Raw genomic sequence first — 19,186 nt, forward strand, 5'->3', positions numbered from 1 at the left:
AGTTAAGAACAAATTCATATTTTCAATGACGGCCTAGGAACAGTGGGTTAACTGCCTGTTCAGGGGCAGAACGACAGATTTGTACCTTGTCAGCTCGGGGATTTGAACTTGCAACCTTTCGGTTACTAGTCCAACGCTCTAACCTCTAGGATACCCTACCGCCCCATTGTCCTGGGTGGTGGACCGAACAGAGGATCTGCTTCAGGAAGTCGTATTCCTGGTCGTAATGTTGGTAAGTTGACGTTGCTAATATATCCAATAGTTCTTCCCGGCTGTATGTAATAAGACTTACACTTTCCTGGGGTAACAATGTAAGAAATAATACAGAAAAAATCGAAATACTGCATAGTTTCCTAAGAACTCGAAGCGAGGCAACCATCTCTGTCGGCGCCATGCGGTAAGTACTATTTATAACTGTGACGTGTGTGTCAGTGTCTGTCAGTTGTTGTCTGTCCTCATACAGTTGTTATTTATATGTGCCTTCAAAATAAATGTCCCATAAGTGGTGGGAGTTAAATCATTACACAAAGGCGAGTATTCAATGGGCTTTTCATTTTAATAACAAATACGATTTAAAAACGTTACTATCGCAAATTCTTTATGTGATCTCAGCATGATTCCGTGGGCCGTATTGGATCAGGTCCCGGGCCACATACTCCCCCCGGGCCGGCCTTTGCCCAGGCCTGGTCTACACCATGGTCCTACTCTAGAGCGTGCTGGTGAGACTACTGTACTGTAGACCTTCATTGCCAAATCATTGCCAAATTTGTTTTAATCGGGTACAATATTTGGTGACGTGACTATATTTAGTACAGTTTTATCTGAAATTGATAACTTTTGAATGTTTCATAATTTTTGTTGTTGAAATTCACTGAGTTGGATGGTCCTCCCCTACCTCCTCTGAGGATCCTCCACTGTTACACAACATCAGTAGTCATTGGAGTTAGTGTTGACAGATATGACTGTGGGAAACTTCAGAAGCTCATACAAGGCTTGTAAAGTAGAGGGCTCTACTCACAGGGGTGCACAGCAATAAATCAAGATGCAGACCACATATTAAAGAAAGGGAAAGGAGGATACCTAGTCAGTTGCACAACTGAATGCATTCAACTGAAATGTGCCTTCCGCCTTCAACCAATATAGTGATTTATGCATTCCGATGAATTGCTGTTATCTTAACTGATTGCTTTGCCCTGGCTCCTTGTTTGTGTGAACATGTCAATGCGAACTAACAGACTAACTGGACCTTTCTGATTTAGCATTGCTTGTAAAAGCCATAATATCACTCGATTGTCGTCTAGAGAATATTGCTATAGAATGTCTTCTTCACTTCATGACATATTTGTTCAGGCAAAGGGGTTCTGTTTGTTTCTACATTGTGTGTCTGGAAGAACCAGTTACGGAATGCCAATGGACAGGGGTTGAGTTTCGGGTGAATCTGGTGATTGACAGCGGCTCTATGTTGCACTGCTGTGCTCTGCTCCGTGTGACAGCCACAAACAACCAGATAATAAGTTATGAATTATAAAAGGTTGAGGCTAAAATGAAGCGGTATACCTTAGTTTACACAGAAAAAAACTATTGCATGCTCAATTTAATTAAAGAATCATACTAAAATCAAACTAAAACCGAACACTTCTTGCCACTAGCTGAATGTCAGTGTAAAGTACATTCTAGTAGGGGGAATAATAATAAAGGTATTCTGCTTTCAGTTAGAGTTTATATTGTTTTTAAGATTAAGATTAGATAACTTTATTGGTCAATTGCACACAAGGTCCAAACTGAAATTTGACTTCTGCTTTTTACCCAACCTACACATCCATACAGATGTTTTGGAGAGGTGTGGGGTGCTGCCACACTGGATGCCCGGGGAGCTTTTGTTGTGGTGGATTAAGTGCCTTGCTCAATGGCACAACAGCAGGCAATGGCATATAAGATTTGATACCAGTAACACTCCGGTTGCCAGCTCATTTCCCGATTTTTCCAGTCTGCCCCGGGATTCAATGTTGCAACCCGGTTGCTTGCTCACCTCTCTAACCGCTAGGCTACCTGCCACCCTTTATGGGTGATTGTACAGTAGGCACAACTTGCAATCCAAACTGGGAGGTGGGTGTACACCATTGTTCTATTTAACCCTTATTTTACCAGGTAAATTGACTGAGAAGAGAACACATTGTTATTTATAGCAACAACCTGGGAATAGTTGCAGGGGAGAGGTGAGGAAAGAGTCGATTGGAAAGCTGGGGATGATTAGCTTTTGGGGTCCCCATGTTGAGGGTCAGCGTGGGGGAGGTTATGTTGCCTACCCTCACCACCTTGGGTTGGCCCTTCAGGAAATCCAGGATGCAGATGCAGAGGGAGGTTTTCAGTCCCAGGTTCCCAAGCTTGGTGACGAGCTTGGAGGGGACAATATTGTTGAACATTGAGCTGTGGTCAATGAAAAGCATTCTCACATACAGTGGGGAGAACAAGTATTTGATACACTGCCGATTTTGCAGTTTTTCCTACTTACAAAGCATGTAGAGGTCTGTCATTTTTATCATAGGTACACTTCAACTGTGAGAGACGGAATCTAAAACAAAAATCCAGAAAATCACATTGTATGATTTTTAAGTAATTAATTTGCATTTTATTGCATGACATAAGTATTTGATCACCTACCAACCAGTAAGAATTCCGGCTCTCACAGACCTGTTAGTTTTTCTTTAAGAAGCCCTCCTGTTCTCCACTCATTACCTGTATTAACTGCACCTGTTTGAACTCGTTACCTGTATAAAAGACACCTGTCCACACACTCAATCAAACAGACTCCAACCTCTCCACAATGGCCAAGACCAGAGAGCTGTGTAAGGACATCAGGGATAAATTGTAGACCTGTACAAGGCTGGGATGGGCTACAGGACAATAGCCAAGCAGCTTGGTGAGAAGGCAACAACTGTTGGCACAATTATTAGAAAATGGAAGAAGTTCAAGATGACGGTCAATCACCCTCGGTCTGGGGCTCCATGCAAGATCTCACCTCGTGGGGCATCAATGATCATGAGGAATGTGAGGGATCAGCCCAGAACTACACGGCAGGACCTGGTCAATGACCTGAAGAGAGCTGGGACCACAGTCTCAAAGAAAACCATTAGTAACACACTACGCCGTCATGGATTAAAATCCTGCAGCGCACGCAAGGTCCCCCTGCTCAAGCCAGCGCATGTCCAGGCCCGTCTGAAGTTTGCCAATGACCATCTGGATGATCCAGAGGAGGAATGGGAGAAGGTCATGTGGTCTGATGAGACAAAAATAGAGCTTTTTGCTCTAAACTCCACTCGCCGTGTTTGGAGGAATAGAAGGATGAGTACAACCCCAAGAACACCATCCCAACCGTGAAGCATGGAGGTGGAAACATCATTCTTTGGGGATGCTTTTCTGCAAAGGGGACAGGACGACTGCACCGTATTGAAGGGAGGATGGATGGGGCCATGTATCGCGAGATCTTGACCAACAACCTCCTTCCCTCAGTAAGAGCATTGAAGATGGGTCGTGGCTGGGTCTTCCAGCATGACAACGACCCGAAACACACAGCCAGGGCAACTAAGGAGTGGCTCCGTAAGAAGCATCTCAAGGTCCTGGAGTGGCCTAGCCAGTCTCCAGACCTGAACCCAATAGAAAATCTTTGGAGGGAGCCGAAAGTCCGTATTGCCCAGCGACAGCCCCGAAACCTGAAGGATCTGGAGAAGGTCTGTATGGAGGAGTGGGCCAAAATCCCTGCTGCAGTGTGTGCAAACCTGGTCAAGAACTACAGGAAACGTATGATCTCTGTAATTGCAAACTAAGGTTTCTGTACCAAATATTCAGTTCTGCTTTTCTGATGTATCAAATACTTATGTCATGCAATAAAATGCAAATTAATTAATTAAAAATCATACAATGTGATTTTCTGGATTTTTGTTTTAGATTCCTTCTCTCACAGTTGAAGTGTACCTATGATAAAAATTACAGACCTCTACATGCTTTGTAAGTAGGAAAACCTGCAAAATTGTCAGTGTATCAAATACTTGTTCTCCCCACTGTAGGTATTCCTCTTATCTTGGTGGGTGAGAGCAGTGTGGAGTGCAATTGAGATTGTGTCGTCTATGGATCTGTTGGGGCGGTATGCAAATTGGAGTGGGTCTAGGGTGTCTGGAATGATGGTGTTGATGTGTGCCATAACCAGCCTTTCAAAACACTTTATGATTACAGATGTGAGTGCTACAAGGTGGTAGTTATTGTGGCAGGTAGTCTTAGAGTTCTTGGGCACAGGAATGATGGTGGTCAGCTTGAAACATGTGGGGATTAGGGAGTGAGAGAAGGAGAGGTTGTAAATGACTGTTCTGCCCAAGCTCTGAGAACGTGCCCTGGAATACAGAGTGTTTACTTGATTAACGAGATCATCCAGTCCTCTGAATTGGCGGGTGCCCTCATGCACGGCTCGGTGTTGTTTTTGTCGAAGCATGCATTAAATGCATTGAGTTCTTCTGGTAGAGAGGCATCATTGGGAAGATCATGGCTGGGCCTTCCTTTGTAATCCGTAATGGACTGTAGCCCCTGCCACATGTGGCGGGCGTCGGAGTCTGTGTAATAGGATTCCAGCTTGTTCCTATATTGTCCTTTTGCTTGTTTGATGGCTCTCGAGATCGTAGCAGGATTTCTTGTACTTGTTTGTGTCCTCAGCCCTGCACAGCAAGGGGAACAAATACTTCTAGGTCTCACAGCGAGTGACGTCACCAATTGAAACACTACTAGCGCGCACCACCGCTAACTAGCTAGCCATTTCACATCGGCCACACTCACTCCCCTTTTGACCTCCTCCTTTTCCGCAGCAACCAGTGATCCGGGTCACGGCACCAATGTAACAGTATAGCTTCCGTCCCTCTCCTCGCCCCGAACCAGGGACCCTCTGCACACATCAACCACAGTCACTCACGAAGCATCGTTACCCATCGCGCCACCAAGGGGAACAACTACTTCTAGGTCTCAGAGCGAGTGACGTCACCGATTGAAACAATACTAGGGCGCACCACCGCTAACTAGCTAGCCATTTCACATCGGCCACACTTGCTTGTGGATAGAGTAACAGTGGTCAAGGACTTTATCGCTCCTACTGGAGGAGACGTGTTAATGGAAAGAACCAACCCAGATACAGGTTTCTGTGATTATATTAGTTATCAATAACAGTCATTAAAAACAACATACAGACAGAGCATTTTACTTTTGAGGTCGCAAAGGCTAATGGTGAAGACAAGGAAGTGTATAAAAAAAAGGGTTATTTTGGACAACATGAACCCCTTCCTTTTCCCCTCCCACCTCCCACAATCCCAGATCCCCAGCTAGCACCCAGATGCCGGTTTATGAGAGTTTGTAAAAGCCTGCAGAGTGCAGGTCTTATCATGAGAGTACATTGCACACTGCCATGTCATAGCACCTATTATTCTATATAGTTGAGAGTTACATGTATGCATGACACAAACCAGGAGAGTTTTGGAGATGTTTCAGTGATAGAAATGTTTGACAAATGCGAACTTCAACATTGTGACCAGAGGCAAAAACCACTCCAATTTTACACCTCTGTGTTTGAGAGTTAAATTTTTTTATTTCACCTTTATTTAACCAGGTAGGCCAGTTGAGAACAAGTTCTCATTTACAACTGTGACCTGGCCAAGATAAAGCAAAGCAGTGCCACAAAAACAACAACACAGAGTTACACATAAACAAACGTACAATTTAAAAATATATGTACAGTGTGTGCAAATGTTAAGAGTAGGGAGGTAAGGCAATACATAGGCCATAGAGGCGAAATAATTACAATTTGGCATTAACACTGGAGTGATAGATGTGCAGATGAGGATGTGCAAGTAGAGATACTGGGGTGCAAAAGAGCAAGAGGATAAGTAACAATATGGGGATGAGGTAGTTGGGTGTGCTATTTACAGTTTGGCTGTGTACAGGTACAGTGATCGGTAAGCTGCTCTGACAGCTGATGCTTAAAGTTAGAGAGGGAGATATAAGACTCCAGCTTCAGTGATTTTTGCAATTTGTTCCAGTCATTGGCAGCAGAGAACTGGAAGGAAAGGTGGCCAAAGTAAGTGTTGGCTTTGGGGATGACCAGTGAAATATACCTGCTGGAGCGCGTGCTACGAGTAACCAGTGAGTTGAGATAACGTGGGGCTTTACCTAGCAAGGACTTATAGATGACCTGGAGCCAGTGGGTTTTGCGACGAATATGTAGTGAGGGCTAGCACATACAGGTTGCAGTGGTGGGTAGTATATGGGGCTTTGGTGACAAAACGGATGACACTGTGATAGACTACATTCAGTTTGCTGAGTAGAGTGTTGGAGGCTGTTTTGTAAATGACATCGCATCGGATCGGTAGGATAGTCAGTTTTACGAGGGTATGTTTGGCAGCATGAGTGAATGAGGCTTTGTTGCGAAATAGGAAGCCGGGTCTAGATTTAATTTTGGATTGGAGATGCTTAATGTGAGTCTGGAAGGAGAGTTTACAGTCTAACCAGACACCTGGTATTTGTAGTTGTCCACATATTCTAGGTCAGAACCGTCCAGAGTAGTGATGCTAGTGGGGCAGGAGGGTGCGGGCAGCGAATGGTTGAAGAGCATCCACTTAGTTTTACTAGCATTTAAAAGCAGTTGGAGGCCACGGAAGGAGTGTTGTATGGCGTTGAAGCTCGTTTGGAGGTATGTTAGCACAGTGTCCAAAGAAGGGCCAGATGTATACAGAATGGTGTCGTCTGCGTAGAGGTGGATCAGAGAATCACCAGCAGCAAGAGCGACATCATGGATATATACAGACAAAAGAGTCGGCCCGAGAGTAACGTGGGTACGAACGAAAGTGGGGAATGGATAAGAGTGGGATATAGCTGTGCCATTTACTCTAGACTAGATATTTTTCAGAATTATTATCATACCCAAAAATAGATGTCATGTAAACTAAGTACAATTACAGGAACTTAGATTTTTTTTGCTTGCACTTTTAATGCATTCTCAATTGCAATTCAGCTCATTTGGTTGTGCTATTAGACGAAACACATTAAGTTGTACAAATATACAACATTTCTGTCATTGTTTTCCATTTGAACTTTGTGCTAAATGGTTGAAAGTGCAGATATAACACATTTAGGTGACAATTAAACAAAAATCAGACAATGTTTTTCCATTGTTTTTGGATGGTTGAAAGCATAGTGATAACACATTGGGAATTCAACAAACTTTTGTTTATCTTTTTGAATGGGTGAATGTAGGTTAAAATCTCATTGAGCAACATCTCAACCAAATATCCCCCAATTGTCCATGTTGAAATGACGTGTTGTGCCCAGTGTGATGTCACTGCAACATACATGTTAATAATATAATACCATCAGCTATGATGACAGTTTACCTACAAAGGTTAAATGTTATGTTTTGTTGCAAATTCTAGTTAGACCATGTTGACTTAAAGGCAATAGCTATATATAGTGCAACATCTCTGTCACACCAATGTCACAATAATCCATTCTACTGCAAATCATTAAATTAACATGAGATGCTGCAATGTTCTTTGGCTTTAACCAAACGCAAATCAACTTTTCCACATACAAAATATGGGACTCAAATGGCAACATCTGGAGCATGATTTAAAACATCTGCAAGAAATGCAGTGGTGATATGGAAATATGCAGATGCCAAGTTCCTTGCCAAGGAAAAATGACTTTTGTCAGACCTGCAGACTCCTACAGTGGATAGAAAATGCATAAAGTTGAGTGAAACCTAATATAATGGTACCTGCGTCTATGAATAAAATCACAAACACTATGAAGCAACAATGGACTGTTAAAGGACAACTTAAGGAAATGGACAAGCGGTGATGAACGGTTGCATCACCGCCTGGTATGGCAACTGATCGGGATCTGACGGTAAGGCGCTACAGAGTGTAATGCGTACAGCCCAGTACATCACTGTGGCCAAGCTTCCTGACATCCAGGACCTAGATTATAACTTTTTGTTTTTCACTTTAGTTTATTTAGCACATTATATATTTTCTTAACTCTATTTCTTGAACTGCATTGTTGGTTAAGGGCTTGTAAGTAAGAATTTCACGGTAAGGTCTACTACACCTGTTGTATTTGCCGCATGTGACAAATAAAATTAGATTTGATTTGAGGCGATTTTCTCGTGAGATATCACTGCCATGAGGGCAGGCAGTGTGTATGGAGGTGCAGGAGGATCTGGGCATCACAAGCTCCTCGTTCGATTCCAGCGGCGGAGGAGGTGGTGGTGGCGGTTATGGTTTCGTCATGGGAGGGGGTGGTGGTGGCGGCGGTGGAGCCGACCTCCATGTGTCGGCCAACGAGAAGGCCACAATGCAGAACCTGAACGACCGCCTGTCCACCTACTTGGAGAAGGTGCGCAAGCTAGAGGCGGCCAACGCCGAGCTGGAGCTGAAGATCCGTCAGTTCATGGAGAGCAAGACGTCCCCAAGCGCTCGCGTCTACTCTGGCTTCTACGCTACTATTGCCGACCTGCAGGACAAGGTACGTGACATGTCTCCTTGATAGCAAGAGCACTCAATGATGACGTCACAGCATGTCAAAACATGGTAATGTCTGCATTGTGACAATGCCATGCTTTGTTAGAAAGTACAGGTGCATGGTGTACACATGTTATCAGATTGTTTTTCCAACATGTTACTAATAGTGACATGAATATGAATATTGGACAATGCAAAATTATATACATTTGTTATAATTGATTCAACCAGGATATTGCACCAAAGATTGATGCAAAGACAGTACGCATATTTGCAGCTGAAGCATTGAAAATAAAGCAGAACATTGAAGCCTATCCTTCCTCTCTCTTAAGAGCCCTTAGGCGATTGCGAAAGGTGCAATTTGTTTCTTTGTGTCATGCTTTACAATGTTCACAAAGAACTTGAGATAGATGAGCTCCTTCTTCAGCCCCTCGATCTGCATCTCCAGGTCAGATCTGGCCATGGTCATCTCGTCCAGCATCCTCTTCAGCCCGGGGATGTCCGCCTCCACCGACTGATGCATGGCCAGCTCGTTCACATACCTGTGAGATGGAGAGAGCTTAGGTTAAAGAACTGCCTGGATGTCTTCCTCTGTGAGAATAGCAGGGGGTTTATGTATTATATTATAAACTGGGTGGTTTGAGCCCTGAATGCTGATTGGCTGACAGCCATGGTATATCAGACCGTATACAACGGGTATTTATTTATTTATTTATGTTATTTAACCTTTATTTAACTAGGCAAATCAGTTAAGAACAAATTCTTATTTACAGTGACGGCCTACAAAGCAATGACAAACGCATTTCTTTTTACTGCTCTAATTACGTTGGTAACCAATTTATTAAAGAAATAACGGCAATATACAACGGCCAAGGTCTGTATCCAGCCCTCTTTCATCATTCTCTGGATTCAGGAACTCTGCGGAGCGTCGTGACTAAGAACAGCCCTTAGCCGTGATATATTGGCCATATTCCACACCCCCTCTGGTCTTATTTCTTAAGTATTCCATACATTTTTGGGAAAACAGAAAGTAACACCAGGCTTCTGATATGTCTGTTGGGAGGGTGTGATTATAGTGTAGGTGGAGGGTAATTTCATTTGATTTCCTTTTTTACAGACACAAAAATCAATTTAAAAAAGCAGTATGAGAATGTTTACAGATTTATGCTTATTCCATTTGGTTTATGGAATGCACCAGCAGTGTTCTTTATATGTGGATGGTGTTGGATATACTGTACTTACTTGGTTCTGAAGTCATCTGCAGCGAGCTTTGCATTGTCAATGCTGAGATACAGTTGAAGTCGGAAGTTTACATACACCTTAGCCAAATACATTTAAACTCAGTTTTTCACAATTCCTGACATTTAATCCTAGTAAAAATTCCCTGTCCTAGGTCAGTTAGGATCACCACTTTATTTTTAGAATGTGAAATGTCAGAAAAATAGTTGAGAGAATAATTTATTTCAGCTTTTATTTCTTTCACCACATTCCCAGTGGGTCAGAAGTTTACATACACTCAATTAGTATTTGATTGCATTGCCTTTCAATTGTTTACCGTGGGTCAAACGTTTCGGGTAGCCTTCCACAAACTTCGCACAATAAGTTGGGTGAATTTTGGCCCATTCCTCCTGACAGAGCTGGTGAAACTGAGTCAGGTTTGTAGGCCTCCTTGCTCGCACACGCTTTTTCAGTTCTGCCCACACATTTTCTATAGGATTGAGGTCAGGGCTTTGTGATGGCCACTCCAATACCTTGACTTTGTTGTCCTTAAGCCATTTTGCCACAACTTTGGAAGTATGCTTGGGGTCATTGTCCATTTGGAAGACCCATTTGCGACCAAGCTTTACCTTCCTGACTGATGTCTTGAGATGTTGCTTCAATATATCCACATAATTGTCCCTCCTCATGATTCCATCTATTTTGTGAAGTGCACCAGTCCCTCCTGCAGCAAAGCACCCACACAAGATGATGCTGCCACACCCGTGCTTCACGGTTGGGATGGTGTTCTCCGGCTTGCAAGCATCCCCTTTTCCCTCCAAACGTAACGATAGTCATCATGGCCTAACAGTTCTATTTTTCTTTCATCAGACCAGAGGACATTTCTCCAAAAAGTACGATCTTTGTCCCCATGTGCAGTTGCAAACCGTAGTCTGGGTTTTTTATGGCGGTTTTGGAGCAGTGGCTTCTTCCTTGCTGAGCGGCCTTTCAGGTTATGTCGATATAGGACTCGTTTTACTGTGGATATAGATACTTTTGTACCTGTTTCCTCCAGCATCTTCACAAGGTCCTTTGCTGTTGTTCTGGGAATGATTTGCACATTTCACACCAAAGTACGTTCATCTCTAGGAGACAGAACGCGTCTCCTTCCTGAGCGGTATGACGGCTGCATGGTCCCATGGTGTTTATACTTGCTTACTATTGTTTGTACAGATGAACATGGTACCTTCAGGCATTTGGAAATTGCTCCCAAGGATGAACCAGACTTGTGGAGGTCTAGAATTGTTTTTCTGAGGTCTTGGCTGATATCTTTTGATTTTCCCATGATGTCAAGCAAAGAGACCCTGAGTTTGAAGGTAGGCCTTGAAATACATCCACAGGTGTATTTCAATTGACTCAAATTATGTCAATTAGCCTATCAGAAGCTTCTAAAGCCATGACATAATTTTCTGGAATTTTCCAAGCTGTTTAGTCAACTTAGTGTATGTAAACTTCTGACCCACTGGAATTGTGATGCAGTGAATTATAAGTGAAATAATCTGTCTGTAAACAATTGTTGGAAACATTGCTTGTGTCATGCACAAAGTAGATGTCCTAACCGACTTGCCAAAACTATAATTTGTTAACAAGAAATGTGTGGAGTGGTTGAAAAACGAGTCTTAATGACTCCAACCTAAGTGTATGTAAACTTCCGACTTCAACTGTAGATACTTCCGTTTACACGAGTGGCATCCTGGCTCTGAGAGGTAAAGGATGGAAAACATTTCAGGATGGGGCATGCATGGAATTTAACACTAATGCAGTACACACAACTGTGATACCACACTGTAATCATTGAGTTCTGAGTTTCAGCTGCTCTGCAAATTATAGCTCATAGAAGCATTACAGGGAACCTCTCAAGAAGAACCATGAGTATTTTCTATCCAATGCTACCAATTATATGCATATCCTGGCTTCTGGGCCTGAGTAACAGGCAGTTTACATTGGGCACATCTGTCAAGTGGCATCTAAGATTTGATACCAGTAACCCTCCGGTTGCCAGTTCACTTCTCGTTGGACCCGGGATTCAAACGTGCAACCCGTTTGCTGGCTCGCCTCTCTAACCACTAGGCTACCTGCCACCCACACCATCCTGTAATCCAAACTGAGAGGTGGGTGTACATCATTGGTTTATTGAACTCTTATTCTACCAGGTGATTTGACTGAGAAGAGAACACATTCAAATCAAATCAAATAAAAATGTATTTGTCACATACACATGGTTAGCAGATGTTAATGCGAGTGTAGCGAAATGCTTGTGTTTCTAGTTACGACCATGCAGTAATATCTAACAAGTAATCTAACAATTTCACAACAACTACCTTTTACACACAAGTGTAAAGGAATGAATAAGAATATATGGATGAGCGATGGCCGAACGGCATAGGATGCAGTAGATGGTATAGAGTACAGTATATACATATGAGATAAGTAATGTAGGGTAATGTAGTAATGTAGGGTATGTAAACATTATATAAAGTAGCATTGTTTAAGTGGCTAGTGATGCATTTATTACATCCAATTTTTTATTATTGAAGTGGCTAGAGATGAGTCAGTATGTTGGCAGCAGCCACTCAATGTTAGTGATGGCTGTTTAACAGTCTGATGGCCTTGAGATAGAAGCTGTTTTTCAGTCTCTCGGACCCCGTTTTGATGCACCTGTACTGACCTCGCCTTCTGGATGATAGCGGGGTGAACAGGCAGTGGCTCGGGTGGTTGTTGTCCTTGATGATCTTTTTGGTCTTCCTGTGACATCGGGTGGTGTTGGTGTCCTGGAGGGCAGGTACCTTTCCCCCGGTGATGCGTTGTGCAGACCTCACTACCCTCTGGAGAGCCTTACGGTTGTGGGCGGAGCAGTTGCCGTACCAGGCAGTGATACAGTCCGACAGGATGCTCTCGATTGTGCATCTGTAAAAGTTTGTGAGTGTTTTTGGTGACAAGCCAAATTTCTTCAGCCTCCTGAGGTTGAAGAGGCGCTGCTGCGCCTTCTTCGCCATGCTGTCTGTGTGGGTGGACCATTTCAGTTTGTCTGTGATGTGTATGCCGAGGAACTTCAAACTTTCCACCTTCTCCACTACTGTCCCATCGATATGGATGGGGGGCTGCTCCCTTTGCTGTTTCCTGAAGTCCACGATCATCTCCTTTGTTTTGTTGACATTGAGTGTGAGGTTGTTTTCCTGACACCACACTCCGAGGGCCCTCACCTCCTCCCTGTAGGCTGTCTCGTCATTGCTGGTAATCAAGCCTACCACTGTAGTGTCGTCTGCAAACTTGAATATTGAGTTGGAGGCGTGCATGGCCACGCAGTCATGGGTGAACAGGGAGTACATGAGAGGGCTGAGAAAGCACCCTTGTGGGGCCCCAGTTTTGAGGATCAGCGGGGTGGAGATGTTGTTTCCTACCCTCACCACCTGGGGGCGGCCCGTCAGGAAGTCCAGTACCCAGTTGCACAGGGCGGGGTCGAGACCCAGGGTCTCGAGCTTTTTGACGAGTTTGGAGAGTACGATGGTGTTAAATGCTGAGCTGTAGTCGATGAACAGCATTCTTACATAGGTATTCCTCTTGTCCAGATGGGTTAGGGCAGTGTGCAGTGGGACTGCGATTGCGTCGTCTGTGGACCTATTGGGGCCTATTGGGGCGGTTAGCAAATTGGAGTGGGTCTAGGGTGTCAGACAGTGTGGAGGTGATATGATCATTGACTAGTCTCTCAAAGCACTTCATGATGATGGATAGTCATTTAGCTCAGTTACCTTAGCTTTCTTGGGAACAGGAACAATGGTGGCCCTCTTGAAGCATGTGGGAACAGCAGACTGGGATAAGGATTGATTGAATATGTCCATAAACACACCAGCCAGCTGGTCTGCGCATGCTCTGAGGACGTGGCTAGGGATGCCGTCTGGGCCGACAGCCTTGCGAGGGTTAACACGTTTAAATGTTTTACTCACGTTGGCTGCTGTGAAGGAGAGCCCGCAGGTTTTGGTAACGGGCCGTGTCGGTGGCACTGTATTGTCCTCAAAGCAAGCAAAGAAGTTGTTTAGTTTGTCTGGGAGCAAGACATCGTGGTCTGCGATGGGGCTGGTTTTCTTTTTGTAGTCCGTGCCTGACTGTAGACCCTGCCAAATACCTCTCGTGTCTGAGCTGTTGAATTGCGACTCTGCTTTGTCTCTATACTGATGCTTAGCTTGTTTGATTGCCTTGTGGAGGGAATAGCTACACTGTTTGTATTCGGTCATGTTTCCGGTCGCCTTGCCCTGATTAAAAGCAGTGGTTCGTGCTTTCAGTTTTGCGCGAATGCTGCCATCAATCCACGGTTTCTGTTTGGGGAAGGTTTAAATAGACACTGTGGGTACAACATCACCGATGCACTTGCTCATAAACTCACTCACCGAATAAGCGTGTTCATCAATGTTATTGTCCGACGCTATGCGGAACATATCCCAGTCCACATGATCGAAGCAATCTTGAAGTGTGGAATCCGATTGGTCGGACCAGCGTTGAACAGACCTGAGCACGGGCGTTTCCTGTTTTAGTGTCTGTCTATAAGCTGGGAGCAACGACATGGAGTCGTGGTCAGCTTTTCCGAAAGGAGGGCAGGGGAGGGCTTTGTATGCGTCGCGGAAGTTAGAATAACAATGATCCAGGGTTTGCCAGCCCGGATCTCACATTCGATATGCTGATAAAATTTAGGGAGCCTTGTTTTCAGATTAGCCTTGTTAAAATCCCCAGCTACAATAAATGCAGCCTCAGGATATGTGGTTTCTAGTTTACATAGAGTCCAATGAAGTTCTTTCAGGGCCGTCAATGTGTCTGCTTGGGGGGGATATACACAACTGTGATTATGATCGAAGAGAATTCTCTTGGTAGATGTAAGGAATTGTAAGGAATTCTAGGTCAGGTGAACAAAAGGACTTGAGTTCCTGTATGTTGTTATGATCACACCACGTCTCGTTAATCATAAGGCATACACCCCCGCCCTTCTTCTTACCAGAGAGATGTTTGTTTCTGTCGGCGCGATGCGTGAAGAAACCAGGTGGATGTACTGACTCTGATGACGTATCCCGAGTGAGCCATGTTTCCGTGAAACAAAGAATATTACAATCTCTGATGTCTCTCTGGGAGGCAACCCTTGCTCGGATTTTGTCCAGTCAAAAGACTGGACATTGGCGAATAGTATGCTCGGGAGCGGTGTGCGATGTGCCCGTCTACGGAGCCTGACCAGAAGACCGCTCCGTCTGCCCTTTCTGCGGCACCGTTGTTTTGGGTCGCCTGCTGGGATCCGATCCATTGTCCTGGGTGGTGGACCAAACAGAGCAGCCGCTTCGGGAAAGACGTATTCCTGGTCGTAATGTTGGTGAGGTTGACGTTGCTCTTATATCCAATAGTACCTCCCGGCTGTATGTAATAAAACTTAAGATTTCCTGAGGTAACAATGTAAGAAGTAACACATAAAAAATAAAATACTGCCTAGTTTCCTAGGAACGCGAGTCTTGCGTGGCCTTGCAGTCGTGGGTGAACAGGGAGGACTAGAGGAGACTAAGCACACACCCCTGTGGGGCCCCCGTGTTGAGGATCAGTGTGGTGGAGGCTATGCTGCCTACCCTCACCAACTTGGGTCGGCTTATCAAGAAATCCAGGATCCAGTTACAGAGGGAGGTGTTCAGTCCCAGGTTCCCAAGCTGGGAACTATTACCAGGACGTGTTCTCCGAGCATGCGCTGACCAACTGGCAAGTGTCTTCACTGACATTTTTAACCTCTCCCTGTCTGAGTCTGTAATACCAACATGTTTCAAGCAGACCACCATAGTCCCTGTGCCTAAGAACACTAAGGTAACCTGCCTAAATGACTACCGACCCGTAGCACTCATGTCTGTAGCCATGAAGTGATTTGAAAGGCTGGTCGTGGCTCACATCAACACCATTATCCCAGACCCATTCCAATTTGCATACCGCCCCAACAGATACATTTACATTTAAGTCATTTAGCAGACGCTCTTGTCCAGAGCGACTTACAAATTGGAAAGTTCATACATATTCATCCTGGTCCCCCCGTGGGGAATGAACCCACAACCCTGGCGTTGCAAGCGCCATGCTCTACCAACTGAGCCACACGGGACCACAGATTACACAGATGATGCCATTTCAATTGCACTCCACACTGCCCTTTCCCACCTGGACAAAAGAAACACCTATGTGAGAACTCTATTCATTGACTACAGCTCAGCGTTCAACACCATAGTACCCTCAAAGCTCATCACTAAGCTAAGGACCCTGAGACTAAACACCTCCCTCTGCAACTGGATCCTGGACTTCCTGACGGGCTGCCCCAGGTCATAAGGGTAGGTAACAACACATCCGCCACACTGATCCTCAACACGGGGGCCCCTCAGGGGTGCGTGCTCAGTCCCCTCCTGTATTACCTGTTCACTCATGACTGCATGGCCAGGCACAACTCCAACACCATCATCAAGTTTGCCAATGACACAACAGTGGTAGGCCTGATCCCTGACAATGATGAGACGGCCTATAGGCAGGTCAGAGACCTGGCCGGGTGGTGCCAGGACAACAACCTCTCCCTCAACGTGATCAAGACAAAGGAGATGATTGTGGACGCCTGGAAAAGGAGGACCGAGCACACCCCCTTTCTCATCGATGGAGCTGTAGTGAAGCAGGTTGAGAGCTTCAAGTTCCTTGGTGTCCACATCACCAACAAACTATCATGGTCCAAACACACTAAGACAGTCGTGAAGAGGGCACGACAAACCATATTCCTCCTAAGGAGACTGAAAAGATTCGGCATGGGTCCTCAGATCCTCAGAAGGTTCTACAGCAGCAGCATCGAGAGCATCCTAACTGTTTACATCACTGCCTGGTATGGCAACTGCTTGGCCTCCAACCTCAAGGCACTACGGAGGGTAGTGCATACGGCCCAGTACATCACTGGGGCCAAGCTTCCTGCCATCCAGGACCTCTATGTCAGGTGGTGTCAGAGGAAGGCCCTAAAAGTTGTCAGAATCCAGCCACCCTAGTCATAGACTGTTCTCTCTGCTATAGCACGGCAAGCGGTACCAGAGTGCCAATTCTAGGTCCAAAAGGCATCTTAACAGCTTCTACCTGCAAGCCATAACAGTCCTGAACAGCTAATCAAAGGGCTACCCAAACCTCTCTTTTATGCTGCAGCTACACTCTGTTTATAATCTTTGCATGGTCACTTTAACTACCTACTTGTACATATTGCTATAGCGATTTTACTGCTGCTGTTTAATTATTTGTTCATTTAATTTTTTATTTTCATTTTTTTACTTTACACTTAATTTTCTTAACTTCTTAATAAGGATCCAACCCTTTTTTTCAATTTTCGACGAAAATGACATACCCAAATCTAACTGCCTGTAGCTCAGGACCTGAAGCAAGGATATGCATATTCTTGATACTTGAAAATATTGATATTTGAAAGGAAACACTTTGAAATTTGTGGAAATGTGAATGGAATGTAGGAGAATATAACACAATAGATCTGGTAAAAGATAACACAAAGAAAAAACATGCGTTTTTTTGTCTTTTATATGTACCATTATCTTTGAAATGTAAGAGAAAGTCCATAAAGTATTATTCCAGCCCAGGCGCAATTTAGATTTTGGCCACTAGATGGCAGCAGTGTATGTGCAAAGTTTTAGACTGATCAAATGAACCAATGCATTTCTGTTCAAAGTGTGTTATCAAGACAGCCCAAATGTGCCTAATTGGTTTATTAATAACTTTTCAAGTTCATAACTGTGCACTGTCCTCAAACAATAGCATGGTATTCTTTCAATGTAATAGCTACTGTAAATTGGACAGTGCAGTTAGATGAACAAGAATTTAAGATTTCTGCAAATATCAGATATGTATATGTCCTGGCAAATATTCTTGTTCAACGTCATGCTAATCACATTAGCCTATGTTAGCTCAACCGATCCCGAAGAAGTTTAACACTAATTAGACATTATGCTAAAATATTTTTCTATGATCATGACCAAGCTTACAAAATATAGTGCTGGGTGAAACAGCCAATGTTTTAGAATGCAGAACAAATGCTACTCTGTGATAATGGTGGGTGTACATATCTATGCCTAAAATGTTATCCCAGGGCTTACAGACAGTACAGACAGTACATTGGCATAAAGCATAAAGAATTGTTTAATAAAAATTGAACCTGTTCTTTTCATTGCACTGTATCAACAGAGACAGAGTGCCTGTGTTGTCTGGCCCTCCATCCTTCATCACCTATCCACACCCAAACAATAAATCTCTATGGCCACACCCTACCACAAGTCAACCTGTGGAAGGGACACCGATTCCGAAAAAGTTAAGGTAATCATATTTAATTTCAGCTATTATTTAAATTTAACCCAGGATAAAAATTGATAATACATATAGGCGTAGGGTTTCAAGCTTTTAATTCCTGTTTGTGGACAACTTAATAATGAATATGTTGGATTCACATCTCCGTCTCAACCAAAATAATAAGACTAAGCCATTTGGAACAGCTCTCCTTCAAATGTTGATATTTGGTTGCACTGACCAAGCATAATTCAGTATCACTTTTTGCATTACAGTAAATAGCCTAATAACTTGTCGACAACAAGTATGTTGGATTTACTTCTCCATCTCAACCAAAAATCAATAGGACTGAGTGTGACGCTCGTCTGAAGAAGTGGACCAAGATGCAGCGTGGGGTAGGTTGATCATATTCTTTAATGATAACCAGCAAAACAAAGAAAGAGCAAACCAACGAAACGTCCAGCCCTGTAGGGCTCAACAGCAACAATACAAGAACAAGATCCCACAACCTAGTTGGGAAAAAAAGGCTTCCTAAGTATGACTCCCAATCAGAGACAACGATAGACAGCTGCCTCTGATTGGGATTCACACGCAAACACAAAGAAATACAACACATAGAATGCCCACCCTACATCACACCCTGACCTAACCAAATAGAGAAATAAAACGGCTCTCTAAGGTCAGGGCGTGACAGTACCCCCCCAAAGGTGCGGATTCCCGGCCGCAAACCTGAACCTATAGGGGAGGGTCCGGGTGGGCATCTACCCTTGGCGGCGGCTCCGGTTCGGGGCGTAGCCCCCGCTCCGCCTCTGGCTCCCCCCACTTTGGTGGCGCCTCTGGTGCGGGGACCCTCGTCGCCGGCCCCGGACTGGGGACCCTCGTTGGAGGCCCCGGACTGGGGACCGTCGCTGGAGGCTCCGGACTGGGAGACCGTCGCTGGAGGCTCCGGACTGGGGACCCTCGCTGGAGGCCCCGGACTGGGGACCGTCGCTGGAGGCTCCGGACTGGGGACCGTCGCTGGAGGCTCCGGACTGGGGACCGTCGCTGCAGGCTCCGGACTA

The 19,186-nt window shown here is 44.6% G+C and overlaps 2 protein-coding genes across 2 annotated transcripts in view; both read left to right on the forward strand.

The window, feature by feature from the left end:
• Positions 1 to 19,186, forward strand: part of LOC139568608 (keratin, type I cytoskeletal 13-like) — a 56,997-nt gene that overhangs the window by 22,889 nt on the left and 14,922 nt on the right. The window lies entirely within an intron of this gene.
• On the forward strand, positions 8,296 to 8,574 carry LOC139552533 (keratin, type I cytoskeletal 13-like). The gene has a single exon (XM_071364355.1). The coding sequence runs from the start codon at positions 8,317 to 8,319 to the stop codon at positions 8,572 to 8,574; it is 258 nt and encodes an 85-aa protein (XP_071220456.1). The 5' UTR covers positions 8,296 to 8,316.

This window comes from Salvelinus alpinus, chromosome 2, assembly GCF_045679555.1.
Source record: "Salvelinus alpinus chromosome 2, SLU_Salpinus.1, whole genome shotgun sequence".
Lineage (NCBI taxonomy): Eukaryota > Metazoa > Chordata > Actinopteri > Salmoniformes > Salmonidae > Salvelinus > Salvelinus alpinus.